Raw genomic sequence first — 17,986 nt, 5'->3', positions numbered from 1 at the left:
TACATGTAGCCGCCTTAACTTTCTTACCTTCAGAAAATTAAAACTAGAAGTATCTCCTTGACTCTGTGTTGTTGAGTACAAAACGCATCCCAAACGGAGTACAAAACGCATCCCAAACGGAGGACTAGAAGGTAACATTCACCTATATTGGAAATAAAGGAAAAGAAGATGAAAGGAAATTAGGGAGAACAAAAAAAAAATGATTTTCCTTCTAATGAATTTAAATTTGTTGGTTTTCTCATTTTCTACTGAAGCCAAACAAGTAAAAACACATTTTAACACTTTCCATTCTTTGTAGTCTCCAAACAAAGCATTTAGATAAGATTTGAAGGAAATCCACTTTCCACCTGATTCTCCAGAAATATATTTCAGGCTTGCATAGACTGTCAAAAGAACATAACCGTGTGGCTTGAAGACAACTCATCAGACAATTTTCTTGCAATTAACGGTGTCTCAATTCCAAACTAGTACAGATCATCCTAGAAAAAACTTCCGTATCAACTTTGCCTTATTGAGAACCTTTAGACCATACTATAGAATTAATTTAACAGCAGTTTCGGTAGCTAACCGGAGTAACTTTGCAGCTTACAAAACAAGTTCGTAACAATCAATCGCTTTTCTTATTTTTTCTTGTCATATTGGAAGCTTATATGGCGCTTGGTGACTATGTAAGTAGTTATCAGGTTAGAGCCAATGAAGAAGTTGAAAAATCTCTCTCTTCGTTATAAACTCCATATTAACTGATAGCAGTAGGAGTGGCAAAATAAAACCATGAAAACATGACCGCCCGCATAAAGTCTAACGTCTAGAAGCAACAGTTTCTCAAACATGTAAATCAAAAATTAAAAAGGGATATGCAGTTTGCTGCTTCAGAGAGAGATTGTAAGAACTTTACCAGTGGTGTACGTAGAATCAAATCGCAATTCGACTTGCAAGTTTATGTTTGGAACTGTGATGATTTTAAGGCTTTACTTTCTATCCAAATTGATAGGAGAATTTACTTTGTATTATTTTCGAGGGGTTTTAGCCTACTATAGTCTATATATATAGCTATTGTTTCTGAAAAAGGGTATCACTATTATGTAAAAAAAAATTTCTGCGCAGTGTAGATGAAATCCCTTAGAAAGGGTGTCCCTACAACCAACTTTTTGGCTGAATATGCGAATATACATAAATATAAACAGCATGCTGCCTTCCTTCACGGGAAGATTAATTGCTTTCTTCTTCCTTTTAAAACACAAGTATCTCACTCAAATTCTCTCTTAAAACGGTATAACAAAGAGCACAAAGCTATCCTCTATAAGAGGGGTTGAAACTGCTAATACTACTAGACAATGTACAGACTGGTTAATAATATTGATATTTCGTATCATCAGTAAATACAAGCAAGAAACAAGTCCATCGAAAATGTGTTTCAGCGGAAAACTACTAGCCAAAATCCAGATTTTTTTGCATGAATTAATCCAATCATGATACTGTTTGAGTTTTCACCAACATGTGCTTTCATTGGAAAGACAGAAAACTTAAAGGAGAAAAAATTTACAAGTATGAAATCCTAAATAGATATACTCGTTTTTTTCCTAACAGCGAAAATGCAATGAACCTCAGTGTAATCTTTTCACAAATGCTACCTATCATCATTACCAGACAGTAGATGGCATAAATCATCATTTATGTGTGCCAAAAGCGGTGACCACGCAAATGAGGATTCTTGATATCCCCAAAGTCATAACTTTCTCCCTGTTGCAGTTGTCAGCTCCCTCTTCATTTGCCTTAGACTTAACTCACGTATTCCCTGAAATAGTTTAAAATGGGATCAAACATGCATCAATTAGATTACTACACATCTTAAAGGAACAATCACAACATAACAAGAATCTAGGAGAGGCAGGTGGGTGGAATATAGAATATATCGTGTGTGTATATATATAAACGTTCTTGGGATCTCTGTCTAAGATTTTAAACAAAAGACAATACAAAATCAGCAGCAACGATCAGTGCATGTGCATGTTTGAGAGAGATCCAGTCATAAAGAAATCAAGAATGTTGTTTCTCAAGCCAAAGTTATTGGCCCACAGAGAGGGAAAAACAGAACATCTTACTATCCATCACCTGCCAACCTTTAGGTACAGTACTCTCAGGCCACCGTGCTTCATACTAGCCAACATTGACCAAATAAGTTGCAGAAAGTAAAGCTGCAATCGTATCACTGCGTATTTAATTGGGAATTAACTGCACATTTCATGCACACTGCCCTATAGGAGGCAAAGCGAACTTTCTTCAACTCTTATATGGAGCAACAAGAAATTTCACAAGCTTGATCAGACAAAATGAAGAAATAACACAAGAATAGGCACATCAAAGTCGAAAAGAGAACTGTGCTATTATCCAGTCCAATCAGCTTCAACGAAAAGTTGTATTTTATCGATGAAAACAAGGAGAAATTTTCAGCTGGACTAAGCAAATTAAAGAAGATCATCTCATGTTGCTGGTAAAATTGAAAGATAGAAGTGATAGACCTATCCACCAATATTATCAAGAATAACAACAGATGTCCTGAATGAGCACATAGTTTACACTCTCATGTCATTCAATATAGCACAATGGAACTGGAGGAAATTGTTTTATATTTTCCATATGCAAATAGCTAAAGTTCGACATACCACAAATACCCAAATACATCCGGCATACAGGTTGCTTCTAGCCCAGGAAGATGAAAAAAGTGTTTTCTCATTGAAGTATTCTAAAAATACGACTCATGAATCTAGTTACTGAAAACACTTAGTCTTACGAATGGGTCCATGCAGAACAATCACAACCAGAGGGTTGCAAATAGTCGGAAGCAACTAAAAGGAACACAGAGAACATAAAACTAGTAAACTTGCGTCTGTAAAATATAGCCACATTCAATGATAAAATGTAATAAATGAAAATCTAAAGTTAAGAAACTAAAAGAATGTAACCATTAATATTACACCGAAGTGCCACTCAAGGGTGTGGCCTAGTGGTCAAGTGGGAGGAGAACAAGAGGTCTCAAGTTTAAATCCCAATCGAGGCAAGAAATCTAGATTATTTTTTCCCATCTACCTAAGCCAACCTGGTACCTTTGCTGGTGGGAGGTAGCAGGTACCCGATGGAATAGTTAAGGTGCACATAAGCTGGCCCGAATACCACCATTATTAAAAATAATTTAAAAAAAAAAACATTGCACCAAAGCAAAAAAATGAAAAAGAAAAAGAGTTGTGCGAGTTTAAGAACTAGAAATAATAATATAATAATACTAATGGCGAAAAATCTTCCATTCTGGACTGGTGATGATGTTAGCTGATAAATTTTAGTCCATAATCATAATCTAGCATGACTTGGAAGAGAAGTTCTAAATTTTCCTAACTGACGCTGTTAGCATAACACCTATGTAGTCTTAGACTCTTAGTTACCATGGGTCTTCTCTCTATATATTTATATTTGAGGCAGCGAATATCTCAGGAAAATCAAGTTGTGATATTGCAGCAGATACCGGTTTTATTGGGTAAATTTAAGTTTAACAGTCACGGAGATGCTTTAGTCAAATACTACCTTACCTAGTCTGAAGCATGTTACTTTCAAAAAAAAGTACCACATAGAACAGTCTATTTACTGATGAATACTCTAAGCTGAAATTCTTGAATCGAAGCGACAGTAGATTCCACCACCAAATAGAGTTATATAAGATACTATAATCTTTTGCTCAAAGTATTATTTCTGACCAAGCCGACATTATAATACTTGCGAGTCAAAGAGCAAAAAAGTATATATTCCAATGTGCTTCAGTTCATTTGAATATTTCTAAAATATACTGAACTTCCACACAACAATCAAATTAAGTCGGTGGATTGTGAAAAGTTTAAGAAATCACAAGTACCTAAAAGGTGCATTGCAAAGAATAGACCAAATTATGTTGCAAACTTTGTTTTCTCAATTCCCTTTGACTTGGACTTACCATGTATCTAGAAGTTCAAGAAAAAGAAAAAACTACTTAAATTCATCAGTAGGAGTGATGATAGACAAGTGAAGCATTTGCAACATTCTAAGAGTACAATATCTCCAAAATAACATAACTAGAGATGACAAGTGAAACATACAAGCAAATTCTAGTTAAATGTTTACATAAAACTTTATCAGCACAAATGAAGTTGGAGTGAGATTAAACAGGTGTGATGTCTAAAACAGACAATTCAGTTATCTAGCCTCAATGATCGATGAGAATGGTACAATACATGAAAAAGTAAATCTTAGAATTAAAATAGGATACTTAAAATAAAAGATTGATACAAGAGTGTAGGTATTTTTAAGTGCACTGATTTGTCAGTGTGACCAAACAATGATTGAAGATATTAAAAGGAGATAAGGTAATCCTAAAAACACAATGAAAGCAAAAGATCCATTTGAGCAACACCAACTAGTTGGGATTAACACTTAGTCGTGTTGGTACACATAAAGTCTGGATTATGCTACAAGTCTTCTCTATGTATTTTTAGATATTTCTCTGACAGTAAGATATAGAGAACCTCTAGGGTTAGAGAGCTTCGAATTTGTCTTAAAAACAAATCATTGATTGTTGAGATGAAACATGTCCAAATGGAGTCAAAATGATACTGAGAATCTATATAGTCATCCCCAATTAAATTGGGTTTGAAGTATGGTTGCTATTGTTGTTAAAACTTTATCAACACACAGTTAAAATGACAATTCAAACTGTAACAATGAATTAATAGCAGTGGAGATAACAAGAGTGCAAAACTTTTGAACGAGTTAGTGCTACACGACTTACAATTTCGTTTCCCAAATGCTCCCACCACATATCAGACAGAGACAGAAAGTAGTGGACATACTTCGGATACGTGAATCATGAAGAAGAGGAGGATTTATTGGAAACAGGAATAAAGTTTGGGAAAGATTTTTCGAAGAAAAAAAAAATTATGTCCGAAGCCTAGTTCAACTCCAAAGAGAAAAAATGACATCATAGACTATTTAAAGGAGAAAAATAAAAAACAACAGAGAGAGAGAGAGAGAGAGAGAGAGAGAGAGAGAGAGAGAGGAAAGAGGCAGAAGAAGAAGAAGAAGAAGAAGAAGAGTTAGCAAAATGTCTTTCTTCAAGGGTCACAGCACATCTCGGACCGACCTTCATTTCTAGCCTAACTCCTGTATCCTCTAGCAGGTATCTGAATATTAGTAGCGGAAATAGCAATCCAAAGAGGCAATGCTTGAAAATACAGCTGGCAACGGGAGCTGGAAGCAGTTGACCTAATTGATAACCCCATAGATGCATGTATTTAATCAATATTCAGATGGTGGCACCACGGCATTGATTATTCAAGTTAGGGTTTGTTCAAGGCTGATGACTGTGATGGAGACAGCTACAAACATTGGCTGCTTATTTGCTTTCTGATGAAATGCAGGATGATAAAAGGTGAAGAAAGAGGCAATTTGTTAAAGAAGTTATGGTGAAAATGGAGGTCGTAGTGTCATGCCTCAAAAACAAGGAGTTTTGACAGCATCTTACTTCTCAAATTTAAGACAGACATTAATGTTCATGTGCACACCAACTATGTTCAATTGGCGGACAATGACCATAGCCATCCTTCCACAATTATAATATTACAGCAGAGAAGACAACCGACATCTCTGTGAATTTAAACCACATGCACTACATTCTAGATTGCCCTGGGATACACAACTGCAAAGCACGGATATATGATGATACATACTTTCATCACTTCAGTGTTCTGTCTCGCAGAGCTGTGAGAAACTATGGTGTTGCTCCCTTGCGGAAGTTGTGTGTAAACTGAAATTGAGTTACTAGAGGGAAAAGTAAAATCTTTAAGAAATCTGCACTGCTCCTTTGCACGTCATACTGATCCGCGTCGAAGAAGAAAACTTGAAGCGCACAAAATATCCCTCCAAGAACTCTTTCCGAAGGAAAACAATATTTCCATCTGAAAATAGTCACAGTCCAACATTTCCTAACGATGCAAATGTAATTGAATTGACAGAAATATCAAGTTGTACACCAAGTAAAACCTTAAAAATGAGAAGGAGCAAGTTTTAATTAAATTACTTCCTAAAATGACAGTGAAACCTCGTGTTTTATCATTGCAACTATAAATTCCATATCGTATCAGCTCCAATATCTCACTAAAGTGACATGAAAAACTGTCTGTACCTTGTGTCTACTTGTCACTGAAGCTCCTTTATGTCCTAGCATTGTAATTCGGGAACAAATTTCAGTTGTGAATAAGAACCAAATTATCTAATAACTCACCCCCCAAATCACCAACCTAACATGTCTAAGTTAAATCATGAGTCATAGCCAGGGTTAACCACATGGAAGAATAGGATTCAAAAGGAAAGAGAGAGCTAACCGATGAATGGAGAGGTGGTGATTCAATAGGAATGTAGCGTACAGACATCTTAGCAATCTCAAAAATGGCTTCCTCGGGAACTCCAGGAACGTCATTGGTTAACTCCTCGTAGGCAGCCTCAAATGCTTCCTGCCAAAACTTTGGCAATTTGATCCCACGGCTGTTTGTGTATACATCCCACATATGTTTCACTAACTTCTCCCTTTCTTCCATTTCCTGCCAAAATACATATAATTTCTGTCGGGAAAAATAATTCAAAGTTGTAGGAAGCCAAAATTGGTTAGGATTTGGTATTTCAATTCACGTCTAAATAATTTCCCCATTTTATCCATAGAGTACTCATAAATCTGTTGAATGCTCTCTAAAATCTCCACAGTATGAGATTAGCTAACAGTACCCCTATTTATAATAGTATGGAGACCTACTTAAACTCAAAACATACCTGTGACTATAAATTTTATGGAAAATTACGCTCTATGTCTATTTTTGAAAATATTTAAGCCACGTAGCCCATACTTTGTGAATAAACACCCGATTTAGCCCATATTTGCATATAAACACCTTTTATACACTATCATACACTATATACAAGGTTGATACATTATATATGATGCTTTTCTCCCATGTACAATGCTGTATAATATTGGATATTGGGCTACGTGGGTAAATATTTTCAAAAATATCGTAAAATATTTTCCTTGAATATGTCCGTCAAACAATGAAGGAAATATCAAGCTACTAAGTAGGTATCCAATCAATCAACATGAATTGAAAAGCAATGAGGGAAAAATGTACGGACGAGAACGTCGAGATCTTCGGGGAGGGGAATATCGATGTCATCTGAGATGGCGTTAAGGTTACCGGCGGACCAACGGAGAGTAAAAGTACCGGTAAGCATAGACCAGAAAGCTAACAATAAGATAGCCGCAAATGCCCAAAACTTGTAACGACCTCTTCCGAAAATGGCGGAATAGGTGGAGGAAGAGGAAGTTTCCTTTTTGGAAGTTGATGATGAAGGTGCCGTCGGCGTTGATATTGGAAGCGCATCCTCATCCTTCATTTTGTATTTGCCTTTTTTGCTTTTTATATTTATATACGTTTGGTTTATTCGAATTGGATTTGCATCTCTATTCTCTACATTCAGTGTGAACAATGTCGAGTTGGTTCTCTGTAATTGAGCAGCGATTATCTATTCTGAGGGGCCAGGGCCACCTTTTTCTAGTTGTAATTTCGTTGATATTTTAAAATCTACTTATTCGGTAAATAACCGATATAATTTTGGAAAAAAAATATTTAAAATAATAAGTACTACTTATATCTGTCAAATCATTAAATTAAAAAGGTTATAAAATATAGTAGTTGATTGCGGTAGCCGGTAGGCCAAGTTTTTCATAGTCAAAGATGCTTCGCGGTCGAATTATAAACATCTTTTTGTGCGGATGGCCCTTCAAGGGCACTGATCTTTAATTTCTGCCCTGAGATTGGTAGTATTTAATATTTGCTCTTCACCTAATGTCATGAAATTTGAGGTCTGAATCTCAATTCAGTTAAAAAAAAAATCGCAAAGAGTTTCGTAAAAGTTAGGGCTTAAAATGTAATTTTGTAAAAATTTCAATTGAAAAAAAAAAATTATCTTAAGGTAGAGTTTGTCTTATGTTTGAAGGCAAAACTCTGCCTTAAGTAGAGTTTCCAGTCAACTCTACCTGATCAGGTAGAGTTTAGCAAACTCTATCTTAAAGTAAAGTTTGAAACTCTGTCTTCCAAATTCAAACTCTACCTTATTATTTTTTAAAATTTTGACTGAACTGGGATTCAAACCTGAAATCAAAAAATTTATAGCGAAAGATAAAAATTAAAGACCATCAATTTAAGGGACAAAAATTAAAGGCCACCCCGAATAAGGACAATCGTGCATATAGCCCAATTATAAATGATGAGATGTAAATGTTCACCTTAAAACTAACACGAGTACTATTTAAATAGATAAACAAATCGAGATGTTATGAGAAACTCGAATATACTTCTTAGGGGTCGTTTGGTAGGTAGCCAAAATTATTCCGGGACTAATTTATTATATCTTGGGATTATTTTATACCATCTAAAAGATGGATAAAATGGGATAAGAAGGGATAGGAATATCATTTTAAGTTGGGATGCATTTTATACCTTATTTATGCAAGGTTAAATTTATAAATAAATTTATCCTTCGACCAAACATGATAAAAAATATTAGTGTTGGGATATCCCAACTTATTCCATGCACCAAACGACCCCTTAGTTCTTAATGCCATTTAATTTAATAAAAATATACAAAATATAAGTGGGCATGTGTATGTGAATTTGGTCTTAAGTACGCGTTTGACCATAGAAATAAATAAAAAAAAACATTTTTTTTTTTAATTTTAGAATTGGAGTTGTGTTTGGCCATAATTTTTCAAATTGTATTTTTTTATTGAAATATACTTGTTTTGGTTGTGAAAATTTTGAAAAACAAGTTTTTCTTGTTTTTTAAATTCCAAATACAACTTCAAGTTTGAAATTTTCATGGCCAAACACTAATTTTTAAAAAAAGTGGAAAAAAAAATCCGAAAAAAAATGAATAATTCTTATGGCCAAATGTGTGTAGAGAATGCATTGGCTTCTCTATATTATTGAATTACATGATAAATAAAAATTATTTATAAATGGTATTATCAAATCCAATGAAAGGAACGGGTAGGCTGAAGAAGTATTGAGGGGAGTGATTAGACACGATATAAAACATTGCAGCTCACTGAGGACATGAGCTTGAATAGCAAGGTATGAAGCTCGGGCATTACGATAGATGGTTAGTATGCAGTGGGGTGTTATCTACTTTTTCTTCTCAGTATTGTTATTATTACTCTCCTATTATCTAATTATTACATTATTTTGATTCTTATTATTAACTGTTGCTTCTGTTATCATATTATCTATTGTTGTTATTGTTTTGTTCTACGTTATTTTTCACATAGCTTTTTCACTACTGCTTTTCTTTTTCAAATCTGTTTTAAAATATTTTACTTGAACCGAGGGGTGGAATTACTGTTACTATTGTTAACAAAAAAACTATATTGTTATTATTGTTGTATACAAGTTGCGTAGTTGCATTTATCAAGAGTAATTTATATAAAAAGAAATAATATGCTATATTTTTTTTTCCACGTATTGCTCGGTAATTTTTGAGACAAGTAATTAGTATTGTTGAATGTTGATACTCCCTTCGACCCAATTTATATGTAACTAGTGTACCTGTCCGCGCTTCCCGCGGTCATAAAAAGAACTAAAATACAGTTGCATACTAATGCTATTAATTACTTTTATAAAAGAGAACCAATTTTTATCAAGCACACATATTTCGTAAATTTCATAAAAGATAATTCATGAATATTGTTTTAGCTTAAATATAAATTTATATAAGAAATCAGTATATGTGAACTTGAAAAGGTAAAATATTTTAAAAAAAATTAACGAAAAAGGAAAATGTGGCAATATTAAAATTAGTGGAATGTAAGCTTGAGATTGATTGTCTTTTTCTTCTTCCACTGAGGCCCTTTCCTTAATTATATTTTTTAGTATGATTTCTTGACACTTATGCTCTTACAAGATTCACATTTTTTTATTTCTCTATATAAAATAAAAAAATAGATAACAACAACAACATACCTAGTGAAATCCTACAAAGTGGGGTTTTGGGAGGGTAGAGAATACACAAACTTTATCCCCACTTTAGGAGGTAGATAGGCTGTTTTCGGGAGACCCTTGTCGCAAGGATAAGCAATTCAAAACAATATAAAAAGTCATGGAAAAATACTATAAAAACGTGATAAAGATGTCTGCGGAAAAGGAAGCCGTAACTACCATCAATTAATAAGATAATGAAAGTACAAGGAACAACAGATAGTAACAGAAATAGAAGGACAATAAACTGCAAAAAGTAATACTACAACTACTAATATGAATTAATAGGGAGGACAACACTCAACTACTTACTAATATACCCTATCTTTTGTGGACAATTTATTATTCCAAGTCGTGCATATAAGATGCATCCTCTCTAATGTGAGTTACTTAGTTTTTTACATCAATATTTTTCTATTCCGCTTTTACTTTCTCATTTTCTTCACCAATCTAAAGGATTGTTATATCAAGATCACTAAAAAGGAAATAAAATAAATGTTAAAGTTAGGAAACAAAAGACAGTAAGAAAAAAATGAATTTAAAAGTAAAAATTAAAAGAGAACAAAAGAGAGAAATAGCTACATGAGAAAGGATAGTAAGGGAAGGAGGTAATTAAAAAAACATTAAAGCGTATTTTCACATTCCAAATGAATTACTACATTCAATATTCATTAAATTTCAAGAAACGGAGTAAGAGTACTAAGAGGATTAAGAATGAGATTGTTGGACCTGTTTGTAAACATAACAGAAGTAATATTTGCATATAATTACACAAAATAATGAACATTAATCATAGGAAATGAAAAGAATACAAAAAATTAGAGTTATTGAGACAAATTCTTAAAATTACATAAGTGATAGTGATGTCCTTCTTTTGAGACTACACGCTTCCGCTTAGTATGCCGTTCGTATGATTCTTATTAAGCTAGAGCCCCTCTTTTTTGTTCTTCTTATGCTTGCACACCAATCTAAGGACTAAGAGACCTTTTCTTTACTCAATGCTGAAGCTAGTTCTGAAGGATCAAACAGGCCGTGGCTCGGGAAGTCATTGAAATCAAGGCAGCATTTACTACCATGTATGTAGTATATTCGCAAGTGAAACAACACCATAAATTTAGATAAATTAAGAAAGTGGAAAATATGTGAATTAATCACACACACTCAAATTGAAAAGGAAAAAAAAAATTAAGAAAAGAAGACAACAGTTTGAAATGAAGTCTTTAATCACAATAATAAGAAAGTGTCATGCGCACCACTGCCATGAAAAAGGTTCTCGCCACCATTAACTCTGTTCAAAAGATAATATTAAAATTAGGAAATTAAAAGGTAATTTTCTGACATAAAATTATAAATTCCTAGTAATATGCTGTACACTACCACAAAAATTTTAACAATCATTACGATAAAATAAAACTTGTCAACATAAACATAAGAATTAGGATAAATTATGCCATAGCCCTTAATATAATATAGTTCACTTTCAATCTATTTCTTTCAATGGTCGTTGATATCCGAAACATTTGACAAAAATTAAAAGAAAAGAAGGCTAATGAAATATTTAAAACGAAAAAGATTTAAATACTTAAAACTAAAAAAGATTTCACAATAGTAAAAATCTGCAGTGAGATAGCACACCTTTTGAATTATGGTAGGTCAAGTATAAGGAGTGCTTACAAGTGCTATATTAGATATCCATTCATGATCGCCTAAATATTTTGAACATAAAGAAAAAAAATTCTTCAAATTGACACTGGAAGGATTGTTGTATAGCATGCCACAAAACCTCGCACAATTAAATATAATACTTTGTGAAAGCGAGGTGCAAAAGATTCATCTTAGAGCATATCTCAACAAATGTGTGAGGAAAACTTGTGGCCATCCAGTTGAACCTTTGCATTTTTCATCTATTATAACTCTTTGTTACCTTCACATCTTCTCATTGCCGCCTCACACCTATAAAATAATTAAAGACAAATCAAACAATCTGTAAACAACTACATATCCTTTATCATACAAAAACCGAGAGAGAGAGAGAGAGAGAGAGAGAGCAAAAAAAAAAAAAGTGAAAATTAGTCTTTTGGGGATAAGCTGTAACTGAAGTATGTACTATATGATATATGAATGAAAAATTTGAGTATAACCAATGAAAGTGGAAGGATATTAAAAGGCATAAGCAGAACCAACGAATATGGAAGACTGGAAGGAGATTAAAAAGCATAAACATTAATGTGTATATTAATTGTTAAGCTTAATTGGAGAGTAAATAATTGTTGACCCATGAATGGATTGAATGAGAAAAACAGATGAAGAAGATGAAAAGGCATAATCATAAATGTGTATTAATAATTCAGTTTAATTAGAGATGAAAATGATTTTTTCAAAATAGAATAATTGAGAAAAATAGGAAAAATGTCAAAAAAAAAAAAGGAGAAAAAAGATAAATAGGAATGGTGGCTTTGAGATTCAAATAAGCTTTTTTTTACAAGAGCTGCTTATAGCTATCACCTTATTTTATTTCAAAAAATTAAAAAAATTTATATCTAAATTCATGAACTTTATATTATATATAGATTTTTGGGTTTTGAGATTCAAATAAGTTTTTTTTTACCGCAATTTTGTATATGTCTTATAAATATTTTTTTATACAAACAACGTCAAACTCATAAATACTTATAAAAACTTTTTACATATGTGAATTTTATTTCAAAAAATTAAAAAATTTATATCTAAATTCACGATTTACTTTTCTCGATATTTTTTGATTCGGAATGTGTATTTTAGAAAATAATATGAGTATAAGTCATTTTGTGCAAAAAATAACTTACACTTAGTGCCGTTTTTAAAAAAAAAATTTAAAAAATTATTAACCCTCATTAAAGTCAAGTGTTTACAGGAAATGAGGAAAGTTATACTAGAACAGCGTTCTATACAAATATTAGTGCACTGATAACTAAAACTCTACAACAAAATAATTGGGTCACTCCAGCCCCCAGCACTTTTAACTAATTCTCGTCTCAAAAATGCGGTGTCCGTACTGCTCGGTGGAGCAAGGGCGGTGCACCAGCAGCACAAGCGGCAGACCAATAACAGAGTGCACATCCTGCGGCCGCGTAGTAGAAGAGCGATTAACTCAATCCCACCATCTCTTCCATACACGCGCCCAAGACACCCCTCTTTGCCTCGCCACTTCTGACCTCCCAACTCTTCCCATCTCCGCAACTAACAACGATGAAGACCCATTTGAACCAACAGGTTTCATCACCGCTTTCTCTACTTGGTCTCTCGAACCCTACCCAATATTCGCTCAATCTTCCATTTCATTTGCGGGTCATCTTGCTGAGCTGGAACGGGTTCTTGAAACGACGTCGTCTTCTTCTTCTTCATCAAGTTCGTCTGCTACTTCTTCGTCTGTTGTGGTGGAGAATCTGAGGGCTTATTTGCAGATTATTGATGTGGCTTCTATTTTGAGATTGGATTGTGATATATCGGATCATGCGTTTCAGCTTTTCAGGGATTGTTCTTCGGCGACGTGTTTGAGGAATAGGAGTGTTGAAGCGCTTGCTACTGCTGCTCTTGTACATGCTATTAGGGAAGCTCAAGAGCCAAGAACTCTTCAGGTATGTTAAATTGGTAAATAGATGCCATAACATTCTCCTGATCTTAGTGTGTACTATCTACTCTAAATGCTACTATGGGGTTGCTGAATTTGATAAGGGACGAAAGTCGAAACTAATCAAGCTCTAAGCTTTGATCTGTCTATACTAATTCAGCTAATTGGCATCTAGTTGAACTCTTGACTAATTTATTTGAAAACATTAGGTAATTTGTTAAAGGATATATTGTATGCTGCATCATTTTTGGAAAAGAGCTACTATAGTCTATAGATGTGTTTTGTATGGCAGAAATATCTTTCAGGAAGTGCTACTACCATCTGTTATTGGCGGAACTCATTTTTCTTGCCAAAATACTGTTACTGTGAATCATTTGCTTGAATCAGTACAGAGTCCATGGTTTCAATTTTGAATACTACTAAAGAAACACCAAGATAGTACTGTTATACCCTATCCTTCACCTTGTATATTTGTATGATTATCACATGTCAACTATTTTATACCCAACAAATACCATAAATTCAAAATTGAATTTCTTAGAGAAACAATTTTCACAAAGAACATATTTCATGGGGAACATTTTCCTCCCTGCCAAACATTGTTAGAGTCCCATGTTGGGTGAAGGTATGAACTGTAGTCTCTTTATATGGTCTTAGAAAATTCATGAGTTAGTTTTTTGTGTTAAGCTAGACTGAAGGTCCACTTTATTAACGCACCAGAATGTAGTTGTCTTGTCTTGGATATTGTTGTAACATTTCAATTAATGGGTATGGAACTGTGGCGTTCCTTTTTATTTATTTTTAACGAGGTAAATTTATTGAGTAAAAACAGCATCCAGAGACTGCTGGTTGTTACAGGTATGAAACTTTGGTTTTCTCAGAGCACCTTCTGATTCAGCCGAACCTTTGTGATTTTTAGCTCATTTGGTCTTGCTATTTCTTTTCTGGTTCATTCAAGTCCATCGTTGGGTTTATTCAGATCTTGATATCTCTTTCATGTTCTACTTTTCTTCTTTCCTATTTGAAGTGGAAGATACACTATATTTAGGGAAGTGGGGAAGGAAAGAGAAAAAACAAAGTACAAAGAGGGATCATAGAAGAGAACGTTTGGTGGGCCGTAAAGGGAACCACCCCCGTGCCCCCCCCCCCCCCCCCCAATGTTCTTTTTTCCTCGTGTTTCTAGAACCAAACAAGGGACGTGAAACTCTTACTTTTTCCTCTTCTCTTCCCTAGTTTTGTTTAGTATAGTCTGCTAAACCTTGAGTTACATTTCGCAACAAAAATACCCTGTGAAAGTTTGATCATCAGCACTAGTCTACTGCTAATTTTAAAGAAGTTAATAGGTATTTGCTACCTACCACTCGTTTGATTGCACTAATCAGACATTCTTCCAGTTGTAGGTTAAATTGAACATTTAGGCTTTTTAGTTTTCAATTGGATGCTTATTTTTTTGTAGCCGCGTGGTAGTCTCAGATGCATTTCATTAAAAATTTCCATGAACTTTCTGATTTTCTTGAGCTTCTCTAATTTGAATTATTTGATAACTAGGAAATATCGGTTGCAGCCAATTTACCTCAGAAGGAAATTGGGAAGTACATAAAGATTCTTGGAGAAGCGTTACAACTCAGTCAACCTATCAATAGTAATTCCATATCAGTCCACATGCCAAGGTTCTGTACACTTCTTCAGCTGAATAAATCTGCCCAGGTACCCAAGAGTTAGTAATCAGTTGCCTTAGTTAATTGTATATGCTATTACAACAACAACATACCAAGTGTGATCCCACAAGTAGGGTCTGGGGAGGGTAGTGTGTACACAGACCTTACCCCTACCTTGGGAGGTAGAGAAGCTGTTTCTGATGGACCCTCGGTTCAAGGAAAAATTGTATATGCTATTGTGATTTACAAAAACGCAACCAATAGCCGAAAAAGCTCTCTTTCCAAATCAGTTCTTTTGGGACCCCAAATAAGTCATGTCATGTTGGTTCAATGTGTTTACTCTATTTCATCAAATTAGTGTTTAGTTGTACTTAAAGGTTCCTTTTTGTTTGCTAAATCGTTTGACTGTATATTGCACAAAATTGCATCAGGAGCTGGCGACTCACATTGGTGAAGTAATCATCAATAAATGCTTTTGTACACGAAGGAATCCGATTAGTATCTCTGCTGCTGCTATATATTTGGCATGTCAACTAGAAGACAAGCGGAAGACCCAGGCTGAAATATGTAAGGTGACTGGACTCACTGAGGTTACTCTTCGCAAGGTGTACAAGGAGCTTTTGGAGAACTGGGATGATCTCCTACCATCAAGTTATAAACCAGTTGTTCCACCGGAGAAGGCTTTTCCTACAGCTACCATTGCCACGGGCCGTTCATCAACGCCTAGAGTTGATTTAGTTGAGGCAACTTCGACTGAGAGGGACAAGCCTGCTAAACCAGTTGACTCATTAGATGTATCTCCTCAGACAAGAGGGAAGGAGGACTCACATTGCAAAGATAATATTAATACAACTCAAATATCTTTGCCACCACCATTTTGGAAGCCCCAAGCTCCTGCGGAAGGTGGAGTTATAACAGCTACAGAGAAGAGTCAAAAAGCTACTCAAGAAATGGAGATTGATTTATAGTATAAAATCTCCGGAAGACGCACTATTTCACAAACAGAAAAACTGCTTCTAGTTCTTTGATATTAGCCAGTTCTCATATCACCTTTGTCAGCTGCAACTTCGGCTTCAGTATCCTGGACGCTCCAGCGCTCAGTATCACCTGGCCTTTCTCCAATGTTCAAGTTGTACTACCACAAAAAGGTTGCATCTAACCCTGCAGATAGAGGAGAAATTAAGCGAAGTCATAATGAGGAGCCATATGTGGCTGGATAAACAGATAAGCAGTTGCTTTGGTGAGAGGACGCCTATGAGAGGGAGGAATTGTTCAGCATACAAAAACACCTCGTGTAAATTTCAGTTGGTACTCTCGTGGAGATTTGAGCGACCAGGTGCTTAGATGATGGGCATTTTCTCAATCATCTAAAAGTCCTATTTTCCTTCTACTTCTCATAATAGTTTCTTAATAAGCCACAGTTGATAATGATATTAATGTTCTACTTTGTTCCGATTTGTGGTTATTTAATTGTGGACTGTACGCACCCTATAGTAAAGTAAGTGTGGTGGATTTCGTGTCGTGTGAGCTGAAGGGGCCTTCTAACAACTTCTCCTTGTAGACTTTATCTCCCCCGAGAGATGAACAGCATTGTACAATACAGCATTTACTTTGGTGAGGAGTTCAGGTCTATGGTGGCAATCGTTAAATGCTATCCTTTTGCCGTCTTTTTTTATTACATAGGGGATGGAACAGGAAGGGCATGCTAGGCTACTTATGCGGTTTGAAATTTGAAACTTTCATCTTAAGTGTGGTCGTTGGAATACACCAAATGTGCTAGTCTTCAACGTTTAACTGTGGTCGTTGGAACACTCTCTGGTATCGAGTATTGACCGACGCTGGTGATATCTTTTCGCGTTTAAATATGACTGTAGTTGCTCTATTTTTGAGTTACGATTTACGTTGTCTTCTTTAATCCTAGGGATGCCGGATGGAGGTGTTAGAGCAGGGGTGATTTCACTAGTAGTCATTTGATTTTTGTTTTATTTTTACCAAAGTAACCGAATTTTTATTTTTTAACAAAAAAAATTACTCAACGTCATTTTTATGTCATAGAGTGTCACTGATTAGTGTTCTATAACTCAAAAGTCACTCAATTTTACTTAAAAGTTATATAAAAAATATATTTTATCAACTACACACTGATTGCTCGTCACTTTACAATTGGACTCATTGAAATGTCGAAAGGGGGTTTCTACGAATATCTTAGAGCTGTTGCTAGTATGGTGAATTGACTTTTGTTTGTTGTGTTTAGCTTTTAGATTTTCGTTGGTTTACCATTGGACCCATTAAATTGTTGTTGGCCTTCTTTCCAATCTCGACGCATGCATTTCACCGGTCCACCGAAAATTCCTTCTACCCCTACCATACTCATTGGTAGTTTCTACTACTTGTCCAAGGTTGGGTCCTGGGATTCGACAACGAACTTATAAAGCCACGTCCTACAAACGCTTTACGCCCAATCATTCCAGGTAATACTTTCATTCTTTGTATTATCACATATGTTGATACATAATTAATTGATGCTTATTCCCCATCATTACTCCTTCTTTGAAGAAAGAAGTTCACGACTCGTGGGTTTTCTACCTCCGCACGGCATTGCTTTGTCAGACTCTCGC

General features: G+C 34.8%; 2 protein-coding genes across 5 annotated transcripts; one reads left to right on the top strand and one right to left on the bottom strand.

Annotated features, from left to right (window-relative positions):
* Nucleotides 1-1,341: 1,341 nt before the first annotated feature.
* LOC132046579 (uncharacterized) lies at nt 1,342-7,514 on the bottom strand. Of its 3 annotated transcripts, none has more exons than XM_059437253.1 (4): nt 7,201-7,513; nt 6,402-6,617; nt 6,203-6,237; nt 1,342-1,795 (listed from the first exon to the last, which is right to left on the bottom strand). In XM_059437253.1, the coding sequence occupies exons 1-3, from the start codon at nt 7,459-7,461 to the stop codon at nt 6,217-6,219; spliced, it is 498 nt and encodes a 165-aa protein (XP_059293236.1). In that variant the 5' UTR covers nt 7,462-7,513; the 3' UTR covers nt 1,342-1,795; nt 6,203-6,216. The 3 variants fall into 3 exon arrangements, with proteins under 3 accessions (XP_059293236.1, XP_059293235.1, XP_059293237.1); XM_059437254.1 differs by lacking the exon at nt 1,342-1,795 and adding an exon at nt 1,806-5,975 and having other exon boundaries at nt 7,201-7,514; XM_059437252.1 differs by lacking the exon at nt 6,203-6,237 and having other exon boundaries at nt 7,201-7,510.
* Nucleotides 7,515-13,111: 5,597 nt separating this feature from the next.
* Nucleotides 13,112-17,017, top strand: LOC132046577 (plant-specific TFIIB-related protein 1). 2 transcript variants are annotated; one of them, XM_059437249.1, is made up of 3 exons: nt 13,112-13,717; nt 15,259-15,417; nt 15,800-17,017. In XM_059437249.1, the coding sequence occupies exons 1-3, from the start codon at nt 13,121-13,123 to the stop codon at nt 16,334-16,336; spliced, it is 1,293 nt and encodes a 430-aa protein (XP_059293232.1). In that variant the 5' UTR covers nt 13,112-13,120; the 3' UTR covers nt 16,337-17,017. The 2 variants fall into 2 exon arrangements, with proteins under 2 accessions (XP_059293232.1, XP_059293233.1); XM_059437250.1 differs by lacking the exon at nt 15,259-15,417.
* The last annotated feature ends 969 nt before the right edge of the window (nt 17,018-17,986 follow it).

The sequence above is a fragment of the Lycium ferocissimum genome, chromosome 2, assembly GCF_029784015.1.
Source record: "Lycium ferocissimum isolate CSIRO_LF1 chromosome 2, AGI_CSIRO_Lferr_CH_V1, whole genome shotgun sequence".
Lineage (NCBI taxonomy): Eukaryota > Viridiplantae > Streptophyta > Magnoliopsida > Solanales > Solanaceae > Lycium > Lycium ferocissimum.
The sequence above is the reverse complement of the archived record's forward strand: the minus strand, read 5'-3'. Positions and strand labels throughout refer to the sequence as shown.